Below are 11540 nucleotides of genomic sequence, written 5' to 3'. Positions count from 1 at the left end.
TTTTTTTTTGATTTTTCTCCGGTACCAGGAACCGAACTCACGACCTTGCGCTTGCCAGGCAGGCGATTTTGCCGCTGAGCTAAATCCCCAGCCCCGACATTTGTAATGTTATACAAGTAATTTAACCTGTCCTTCAGTTACACTTTTTTCACAAGTATAATCAGCTCGATTATATGTATTTGAGTCCTTTGGTACATTTGATATGAATGAATTGATATATTTCAGTGATGGTTTTTGTTTCATATTAGTTCTTTTTTTTATAACAAGACCCAAATAGTATATGATTTTTATCATTTTTCATCAGCAAATGTGATAAGCTATGTAATAATAAAAGAGAAATAAGCAGATACTGGTGTAGTTTAGGTATTTCTTAAAGACTTTCCAAATGAATTTGTCAATAAATTAAGTGTTCCTTTGTGATGATTTACTGTCATTATTCTGCCTAATAGACTTAACAATGTGAATGTCATTTTGTGTTTTTCTTTTGCTTTTGGAAAGTATTTTTCAGCATTTTGGTTTTCACATTGTGCTTTAGTCTATGAGACAATTATCTATTACTTAGGAAATGTCTCTCCTTTGTTTTCTGTTTTTAGTTTAGATTGTCTGAAAAAGAACTTACACTACCTTTGATAGGGTGGTGTCCTTTTTCCAGGCCTAGGAAGTAGACAGTGCTGTCAGCAACTCTCACACCTCAGGCCTTTTGTGTCCCAGCAGATGCCACATAAACAGATCAGTCTGCATGTGTAGCTTAACTGCCTGTCCTTCAAGTGCAGCCTGGTTAAAAAAAGAAAGTTATAGATGACCCACTCTAACCAAAAAGTATTACTTGAAGCATAGATATTCTTATATTTTAATTACAAAGTTGATAGTGAAGTAAAATGCACTGAGTACTTCTCTTTCCTGTATATGTACATTCAACTCTTCGAAGTTATTGCTGTATCTTAATAATGTTGGCCCAGTACAAGTGAATATTCTTGCCCAAATGCTTAGGAAGCATAACAATTTAAATAGTACTATCATGACAAAGATTTCATATTCAAATTCTTATTACAGTGAGCAGCTTTGAGTAGGCCTGAAGTGTTTGTTTTACTGAATTGACTTTTTTTAAAACACAGACTATATAGTGAAAAGAAGCCTTTTGAATTTAATTTTGTTAATGGTGTTAGTAAAAATTAAGCCTAATCATGATGTATTATTAAAGCAATAATAAAAACTAAAAACCTAATGAAACTAAATCCTAAAGGTGATTCACCTTTTACATCTATATTTTGAGAGAATTAACTTCTTAAGATAACAAAAGTAGATTTGAAATTACGTGGATTTGTCCTGGAATTCTAACCCTCTGTCCTTCAGCTTGTAGCTTTCAGTAGCACACTGCTTAGAAGAGGTTGGAGAGAAAAGACTATAAGGGAAGAACTCGTTCTAATCCTCGAGTTTCTAGATAATCAGAATAATCTTGATACTTTAGTTCAGGTTTTTGTATTAAACCTCAGAAAACGTAAGAAATAACCTTTTATACACCTGAAAACAAACAAAACTCTGTAACACTGTAGATTCACAAAGTAACATGTTAAGTCTCGTGGCGCTGCGCCAGCCCAGCATGTTGTAGCACCTGTAAAGACTGACCTCAGCGGTCCTGGGTCATAGGAGGTGACGTGTGCGATTATTCCGATGTTGCAGATGAGGAGACTGAGGCACAGAGAGATGGAGGGATGGAAGGGATCTGGTCACAAGCGAGGCAGCCGCAGAGCAGAGCACACAGTTCAGGACTCCAGGCAACGGTGCTGTTGCCGTCCCTGACTGCGTTTCACAGTGAGTCTGCTGACGCCGGAGGCCGAAGGGGCCCTCCAGGCGTGCGAGGGAACTCCGCCAGTCATGGTGGATGCAGCTGTAAACGACAAAGAAATGCCACCTGGAGAATCCCTTAATTGCCCTCCGACATTATTATAAGAGTAAAACTTGAAGACTATTGTTAAAGGATTAACTACAAATCCATTGTGACATACTGGGCTTGAGGGTGTAACTCAGTGGGAATGCTTGCCTAGCAGGTGTGAAGCTGTGTTCTTTCCCCAGCACTGCAATAAATAAATAGATAGATAGATAGTGACATACTAACATAAATTAAGAAAGAAAACTCCAGATTGTCTGTACAGTTCACAAAATATTGGTAGAAAATATATAAGGTTCATTTGAAAGTAACAGACTTTTTTTCATAGATAGTATAAATCATTCTTATTTTATAAATTGCTGAGTATTAGGGCTTTGAAAAAAATTGCAGGTAATTTAGTACCTAAATAAATTGGGGAAAAATCATCTTTAATTGGAAAATAAATAGCAAATGTAGAAGAAAAGAGCACTTTGTTTCAATAAATTGTTAATCCATATTACTTCAATTCATAAAAACTCAGTGAACTGAAGATAATTATTATTCCATTTTATAGATAAAGAAAGACTTAGATGTGTGGTAATTTGTCCGGTGTTTCTCATTTTTGGTAGGAGAAGCAAGACCCTAGGAATGTACTAAACTTATTGCCCAAGTATAGTTTTAAAGATACACATTCTGTCTTACACGTGTGTACACACACAGAGACACATGCATATATGTAAAAAATTGTATTGTAAGTTACTTGTGCAGCTATTTTGTTATATATTGTGTACAAGAAGAGCTTTGCATGGTTCTGCTACCCAATCAAGCTGCAAAAAGCTAATGGCTGTTGCTAAATGGAAGTTTGCATGCAAATTTAGAGACCATAGACCCAAACTGTAGCACGGCATATTGAGCCTGCCAGGGTGAGCGTTTTCCTGTGCTACCAGTGAGTCCTGGCAGTGTCTGGGCTCCAGAGGGCTAGCTGTGCAAGGAATGCTGCTGAATCTCAGTGAACTGCAGAAATGCGTTCTTCAGTAGATACATCTTGACCATGACAGCAGCACTGGTCGAGGGAGATGAAACAGTGAATCTATGAGCTGAGTGTTTTCTCTTCTGTCTTGGGTAGCTTAAGTTCTTGACTCTGAAGACTTTTTTAAAATTTTTTTTTTTTAATAAATTACCACAAACCTGGTAACTTAATTTTATTTATTTTGGTACCAGGAATCTAACTCAGGACTTGGCACTTGCCAGGCAAGTGCTATGCCACTGAGCTACATCCCCAGCCCAAAACTCCATAAAATTTTAAATTCTTAACCTGATTCTCTTTCTTTCCTTCTTACCTAATTTTGAGATCACTCTGGCTACTTCTACTCTTCGTTTTAAGAGAATACGTATGAGTTCACTAGAAGCATTGCCTCTCTTACTTTTCATTCCTTGTTTAAATCTACCCCTTTACCTTCTTTTACTCCTCACCAATTCCAGATACGATGTTCTAGTGCTAGGGTTACAGCAGTGAGCGAAACAATGTCCTCACAGTATATCAGCTGCCCTCCTTTCTGCTCAAAGGAGAGGTGCAGGAAGTGGTTAGTCAGTCTTACGTGAGGTCTTAGGCTTTATGAAGAAATCTGTACTTGTGTTTTCTTTCTTTTGGTCTATGAATAACAGCAAATTTTAAAATGTGAGCTTATTTAAATATATCTCAAACTCTCCTTGTTACAGGTAGTTCTGTATTATGCATGTACTTCTAGTTCTGTGTAAGTAACATGATACTTGACATGACACATATGCACACAGTTTTATCTATTCTGAAACATTTAATTTAGTATATTTATGTATATATTAAAGTGTTTTATCCACTTTGGTATTCTGAGTGGCAAAACCTCCCTGTATACTTCATGATGTTTAGTTAATGCTTTCATTATGAAAAGCACATTTAGTTATTGATATTCATGGAAAAATAAACCATGACCTTGTGAGTAGAACTCTGAAGTTAGTGGTGTTAAAGAATTCTTAAATATACAGCTTCCATTTCTTCCTGGTAGGGTGTTATCCGTACTTATCACGAATATCGAGCATTCTGCATTCTAAGGCTTACAGGAGGCTCTTTCACTGATTCTATGAATTACATGGCAGCATCTTCCAAACCCTGTCGTTAAAGCTGTGCAGCTTCGCCTTAGAGAGAACCTGTATAACTGTTCTTCAGTGAGCATACTATTCAGGAGCCCACTAAAGCCAATGAAATTACTGTATACTGTAATCTATTTTGAGTTTTAAGGGTTTATGTGGAATGTTAGCAAACTTAGTACATGAAATATTTTCTATTACCACTGGGGGGCAGTGTTCATATTTTTAGAAATGATTAAGTTGAATTTAGTCTGGTAAATCACACTAGTTAAGTGTGCCTCTGTCTTTAAAATCTTGTTTTTAAAATTTCGAACAGGGCTTCAAAAGTTTGCCTTAATGACTCAATAAAGACATTGAATAGATTTGTTTATTTACTTTTTTAATCCGAATTCTTTTCTTTAGCCCATTATCCCTATGTTTACACAAAATATTCGAGAAGGATTTAGATCACTTGGAGGAACAAGTAAGTTGCAATTCATATGGTTTTTCGTTACAGTATATACTTGAAATACTGGGGCTTTGGAACCCTGTGAGGAGCCCTTTTGAATTAACTCTACAAAATGGGTTAATTATTTAGATTTTATTATATAAAGTCTAAATGGTAACTGGCTCTCAGTAATGGCACTTCGTAGATGTTCTATCTTTGTCACATGTATATACAGAGTACATACGTGGGAGCTTATTTGTAGAGTGCTTTTTAAAGTTCCAAAACAATTTACCTAATTAATATAGTAGTATTACTGTGAGAGTAAACCATGTTGACGAGGGTTAGGAAAAGCTTTTAACTCAACCACAAAGAAGTAACAGCTTTATAAAAGGATGACATTACATATTGAAATAAGGGTAACAACTAAGCACATGTCATTTGTTCTGGCTTATTTTTGCCAATTTATTAAGAAAAATATATTTTAAATCATATATATTTAATTGAAAAGTGTTTTTAATCTGCCTTTGATTTGTAGGTTAAAACAATGAGCTTTTAGTCCAGTTATAGAAATGATAACAACTGCATATGTCCTTTCCTTGCAAGAGTCTGTTTTCTTATTTTGCCGTGTTCAGTTTAACCTATATTTTCAGTTTAACCTGTATTCAATGAGTTGTTTTACATCCCTAGCACAGTTATTGTTAGTATTTATATACGCGTAAAAGCGAGTCCTATTCTGAAGAGCTTTAAGTTGCTCCTTATTGTGTAACGCTGTTATTTTGTTTGTACTCCTTTATGTTTTTTAGTCTTAATTTTCTTCTCTTTTCTATTTAAAGTAGAAAGGCAGATTGTTGTTATAGTATTTAACTTTTGTTGTAGAGTTGTTTGAAATTTTCCCTCAGCCTGTCCCCTCATAATTTAAGTGGCAAACCAGAATTTATTCTAGAAATGTTTTAATTTTAAATTAATGTTAAAAATCATTTGAACTGCTTTTTATTTTTCTTGACATTGAAGCTCAGTATCTCAAAACTTAGCGTCTGGTGGTTGTATTTTAGTGTTTCCCTGGGTCTGACGCGGTGTTTTGCATTTCCATACATTAGCAGGGTTTTCTACTTGGGGTAACAGTACATGGCTACATAGTATCATCCCTTCGGCTTCTCTTGTATGGATTTCTTTAATGCTTTTTTATCAGTTCATCACTTTATCTACTATTTTTAACTACATTATATTTAATCCTGTTAAATTTCAGACTTGGCCATTAATATTAGTAAGTTTTTGTTTTGAGGTATTAGTTTTGTTTTTTCAGTTTACAATAATGTTTGTTAGTCTTTAAGTTGCGGTTTATCGCTTCAGTGCAGTGGCTCAGGTTTACCTAAGCGCACTTACGTCCCTCCCCCTCGTCTTTTAGGTCACTTATTTTGAGTCCCTAGAAAATTTAGCTTCAACGTTTGGTTTGGTAATAATGATAATGGATTTGTGTTTTCAAATTCTCATATTTAAAATCTTATCTTTTTAAGCTCATAAATTTAAGTTTTAGATTTTCAGAAAAGAATTGAGCAGAAAGTATAGGGCATTCTGCATTTGCTCACCGTCCTCTAGCTTTCTGTTGTCAATATCTTACATTGGTGCAGTGCATTTGTTAGGATTGATGAAAAGGTCGTCTTTTAAAAAATATTTTATTTTCAAGAAAATACTTTTGCCATCTTCCTGTAAATCTTGCATAATTAATTTGAAAGCATACAGCTATAGGCCTGTCATATTTAATCAATAAAAATGATTTTGTCTGCTTTCAACCAGGGTTATTTAGATGGCTTTATGAAAAATTCCGCTATCCATTTGCTCCAATGTATGGGGGTTTTCCAGTGAAGTTGCGGACGTATTTAGGCGATCCCATTCCCTATGATCCAAAGATGACAGCAGAAGAATTAGCTGAAAAGGTAAATTATTTTTCTCTTGTTAGTCTTAGGACAGACTTTTATTTTCAATTATTATATTTCAATGACGTTATTTATTTACTTCTACCTTTGTCAGGCATGTTCTGCGTCGGTGGTTCTCAGGCAGGGGTGATTTTGCCCCACAGGAAAAGCTTAGCAATTTCTGGCGATGTTTTTTACCGTTATGGCGGGCAGAAGTTGAGGGTGGCGGTGCTACAGACAGTTAGTGGTTAGAGCCTAGGAGTAAAATTGATAGTCACCTGTAGACTGTCTGGGAAGATGCTTCTATATGCGAGGGTTTGGAAATGCTGGGCTAGAGTTAGGGAGCGAAGTCAGAATGGTAGTGAAGATGCGAAAGTCATTAATGCTGAAGCACTGCTGAAGCTGCGACCTTTACCAGGAAAATTAGTGAGAAAAAGAGGCCTGAGACAGCCCGCAGATGTGACATTTAAGCCGCAGGCCAGCCACAGTGGAAGCCAGCCGGAAGGGGACTGGCAGAGAAGAGGTACATTTGTGTGATAAAGTGAGTGGGTGAGGTATTTGAGAGTGAGAATTATCAGGTATAGTTCTTACCAAGCAGTCAAGGAAAATGAGAGTGAGAAAAGACAAAGTACCCAGCACCCACTATTCTAAGGCGGGAGGTCCTCCCCAGCGCACCAGTCAGTCCTCAGTCGGCTCCCTTGCAGGCAGAAAGGGCGTGGAGGGAAGGCATGGCGGGGGAGAGCTGCTCCACCCGCGGCAGCCAGGAAGCAGCGAGGGAAGGGAGGAGTCGCGCAGGGACAGGCCTTCCACATCGCGTCCAGGCCACACCTCCCAGCAGCACCTTCGCTGTGAACGCCTCAGTGGGTTAATTCGCTGATGAGTATAGCACCCCGTGATCCAGTCGCCATCAAAATCCCCCCCTCTGCACACGTGGGACTTTGGAAGACATTATGGATCTAAACCCTACCTTTTGAGTGTACTTTCAGAGTTTAAAACTACAAAAAAGCGAAATGTCATGTTAGTGAATCTCTTTAAAAATGGGATAAATATGTTTTGGTTACGATTTTTATAGCAGTTTTTGGCATATATATCAGCCTGGTTTATTTAAACAATTTAAATTGCTATAGAAAAACAGAAATTTATCATCTTAACCATTTTTAATCATAAAGTTCAGTACCGTTGGTACATTCACATTGTACAGTAGGTCTCTAAAGTTCATCTTGCCAGACTCACCTTGCTCCCCTGTACCCCACCCTCTCTTTTCTCCCTCCCCCACCCCTCACAGCCCCTGCTCCACGTTTGACTATAGTCTTTTTGAGCAGAACTGTAGAGTTTTTATCTTTGTGTGACTGGCTTTTTTAAAATCAATCTGGCAGCATGTGACAGCATTTTCTTTCCCTTAAGGCATAATAATATTCCACTGTATGTATTTACCACATTTTCTTTACCCATTCATTTGTTAATGGGCATTTGGATTATTTCTACTTGTGTCTACTTTTTGGCTATTGTGAGTAATGCCTCAGTCAGCACAGCTGTGCAGGTATCTCTTCCCGCTTTGGATTTTTTGGACGTATACCCAGAAGTGAGACGCTAGGTCATATGGTAGTTCCATAATTAATGTTTCTTGGGACTTCCATGCTATCTTCCACATTGTCTGCTACCGTTTCACGTTCTCATGTAGCATACAGGGATTTTAATTTCTGTACCTCTTTGTCAGTTCTTGTTATTTTGTTTTGTTTCTCAATTTCCAATAGTGGCCATCCTAGTGAGTGTGATGTGATATCTTACTGTGATTGTGATTTGTATTTTGCTAATGATTAGAGAGATTGAAAATATTTTTTCATGTACATGTTGATCACTTGTTATGTAGATATTTCTGCAAACAGTGTCTATTCAATCACTTGTCCACTTTTTGGTTGTTACTTACTGAGTTGTAGACCTTCCTCGTGCACCCCATAAATTAGCGCTGCGTTGAACACCTGTGATTGGCAGACACTTCTTCCCACTTTGTTTCCTGTGATTTGTGGATGTTTAAGTTTGTGGTAGTCCCCGTCTGTCCCCTGTTACTTTTTGTGCTTTTACTATGCTGTCATTACCAAACCCAGTGTTAGGAAGCTTTAAAATCCAGCGTTTTGTTCTCTGACCCATTATGAGTTAATCTTCACATACTGTGTAAGGTCCAGCTTTGTACATTCTTTCACATATGGGTATTAAATTTTTCCCAAAACTATTGCAGAAAAGTCTGTATTTTTCCTATTGCATGATCTTGTCACTTGTGTTAAAGATGATTTGACCATGTAATACAGTCTACTTCTGGGTTCTGTCTTATTTCTGTGGGTCTATTGGTCTGTCTTTATGCTGTAGAATACCATTTTGATTATTAAAGTTTTGTTGTAACAGCAAGCAGAAACATCAAAATGACACCCCGGATTTGGAGGCAGATTTGTTTACATTCACAGGCTCTGACTGAGATTATTCCCAGAATATCCGGCCCCGATCTTTGGCAGTCTAGGGCTTACATGAGATAAGCAAGCAGGAAGTACAGATGCAGAATGGCTTGTCGCTTGGGGATTGGTTTATACAGTGTGCATCGTACTGACCAGCTGTGCATCGCAGTGACCAGCTGTTTCTAAGTGACAGCAGCAACTGGATCTGGAACAGGAACTATTACCGGGGCAACTAAGAAACTCAAGTATACTGGGGGTGGGGGGCCATTTCCTTCTACATTGTAATATCCTTTACTTAGGAATTGTCAGTGCTGTTGCTTTGTTTTTAAGATTGTTTTGCCTATTCTGGGTCCTTTTAGATTCTAAATGAACTTTATTTATTTATTTTTTCTGTTTATGCAAAAAATGACATTGGGATTTTGATAGGGATTACATTGAATTTTTATATTGCCTTGAGTAGCTTTTATTTTTATGTATTTATTTATTTATTTTTGTCTTTTTGAGACAGGGTCTCACTATGCAGTTCAGGCTGGCCTTGAGCTCACTTTGTAGCCCAGGCTGGTCTTGAACTCACAATGATCCTCAGCCTCAGCCTCCCGAGTGCTGGGGTTACAGGCATGCGTCACCATGCCCGGTCTGCCTTGAGTAGCTTTTAATAATATTAAGTCTTCTAATTTTTTTTTGTTGTTGTTGTTGGGGGGACAAGATCTCCCTATGTAGTTCAGGCTGGCCTTGAGCTCAAGGCAGTCCTCCTGCCTCAGCCTCCCAAGTGCTGGGATTACAGGTGTATATCATCATGCCTGGTAGGTCTTCTAATTCTTGAACACAGGAGGTCTTTCTATTTATTTTTGTTTTCTTTAATTTCTTTTAGTTTTGTGGTTTCCAGTGTCCAAAACTTTCTCCTCCTTGGTTAAGTTTGTTGTTCCTGAATATTTTACTATTGTTTGATATTATCATTTTGTAGTTTTGCCATTTTATTTTAATTAAGATTGTTTCCTTTCTTTCCTGTTGTTTTACTTTTAAGGTTGTATGTAGAAACCCACTGATTTCCGTGTATTTTTATGTCTTTCAACTTCGTTGAATTTATTAACTTTTTGACTCTTTAGGGTTTTCTGCACTAAGCATATCATTTGCAGAGATACTTTTACTTATTTCTCTATATATACATAGTTTGATTTAATCCTCATGTCGTTAGACCTAATGTTGCTGTTTTACACATGGAAAACCGAGTATTTAGTCAGCATTGCTGGGTTATGCTGGGGTAACAATCTACTGCAGAGCCGGGTGTGGTGGTGGCGCACGCCTGTAATTCCAGCACCCGGGAGGCTGAGGCAGGAGGATCACCTTGAGTTCAAGGCCAACCTGGGCTCCATAGTGAGTTCAAAGCCAGCCTGAACTGTATAATGAGACATTGTTTGAAAAAACAAAACAAAGAAGAAAATGTATTACAGAATCTCAGAGATCTATGGTAGTGACATTTACTTCTTGTTGTATTAATTTTCCCTGGAGGCAGCTACAGCTTTGTCTGTGTCTTTATTGCTTTGGGGTTTAGACAAAAGAGATCCCAGCATGTGGGATGTTGCCATTGGCACGGGAGAGGCCCAGGTCAGCAGTAGAGCCCTGGGCTGGCCTTTGAGGCTGCTCTTCAGCAGTGGCCACTCACTCCCACCGCATCTCCTTGACCACAGTCTTCCTGGACTTAAGTGAGGCGGGACCGGAAATCCTCCCACAGGGCTGAGGGCGTCCCTGGCAGTGATAGTGAATAGTACCTCCTGCTGTGCGGACTCGGTAAGTGAAGCCCCTTAGAAAAGGGTGTGCCGCTAGAGCCGCTCTAATATTGTTAGATGGGACTTTGCTGGGACTGTCCCTGTGAAGGAAGTTTCTCAAAGGTAACGTTTGTGATCTGTTAGTGCTGCCCGTTGTCCAGTTATTCAAATGGCTCCTTAAGTTTCCCCCAGCTCTGTTCTGTCCTGTGCCCTGAAAGTTCTTCAGACAGCGCAACTCTCCTCCCACTCTGAAGCAGTGCCCTCCCCAGAGCTTCGTGGGCTCAGAGCTGCGCCCGGGCTCAGAACGGGCCCTCTGGTTTTGCCAACACGCTTTGGTCACACAGTGTATCTCTTTGCCACTCCCCAACATACGCATTCTTCTTTAGGAGGTAACTGAATTATATTTTGTTCTACAATTTTTCCTTCTTGTTTATTAGGATTTAAGTGGGTCAGAGCTAGTTAGGAACAATTTTTTTTCAGAAAGCATTTTTTTAATGGTCAAAATCAAATGTAATGGAGAAACAAAAAATCCTGGACTGAAAGTTCAAGGGTCTGTGTTCTAACTCTTGCTGTGCCAGTAGGCGGCATTGTCACTGGGTGAATGACGCATTCTTATGAAAAGTGATATTATTGAACTAAAGTGTACTTGAAAGGAAGCATACTTGGTTTTCTTCTTTTGTGTGTTGTGACTTTTTTCCAGCTGTCTTCATTATTAATAATGTAACCCAAATTATAGCATAACAACCCCCGTAGTACCACAGATTTGTAATCACTAGCATCCAAATTAATACTTATATGTAGAAATGAAAGTTCATTTTTTAAAATGGGCGATAGACTGTTCAGCATTTGATTGTGCAGAAGAATCATTTTTAAACACCGTCTAAATATAAATTAAAGTATGCTGTAATAGTGCAAAGAGGGCACTAGAGGTATTTATTAAGGGTTTTGCAAGTCCTCGTCTCCCTGACGTTCTGTTTCTGTGTTGCGTCTGGTTCT

At 38.2% G+C, this 11540-nt stretch overlaps 1 protein-coding gene across 4 annotated transcripts in view; it reads left to right on the top strand.

Annotated features, from left to right (window-relative positions):
* Tmem68 (transmembrane protein 68) overlaps window positions 1-11540 on the top strand; it is a 37333-nt gene that overhangs the window by 22165 nt on the left and 3628 nt on the right. For 2 of the 4 annotated variants that reach the window (XM_005396073.2, XM_005396072.2), the window contains 2 exons: window positions 4394-4454; window positions 6213-6352. The exons of 1 other annotated variant lie outside the window; for it this stretch is intronic. In XM_005396073.2, the coding sequence (XP_005396130.1) occupies window positions 4394-4454; window positions 6213-6352 (201 nt within the window). Of the gene's footprint in view, window positions 1-1680; window positions 1813-4393; window positions 4455-6212; window positions 6353-11540 lie in introns of those variants that run through there. One more of the 4 variants, XR_001236253.1, reaches the window with a different exon arrangement.

The sequence above is a fragment of the Chinchilla lanigera genome, unplaced genomic scaffold (assembly GCF_000276665.1).
Source record: "Chinchilla lanigera isolate Chin_1 unplaced genomic scaffold, ChiLan1.0 scaffold00053, whole genome shotgun sequence".
NCBI classification, from domain to species: Eukaryota; Metazoa; Chordata; class Mammalia; order Rodentia; family Chinchillidae; genus Chinchilla; species Chinchilla lanigera.
This window is presented reverse-complemented; position numbering and strand designations above follow the sequence as displayed.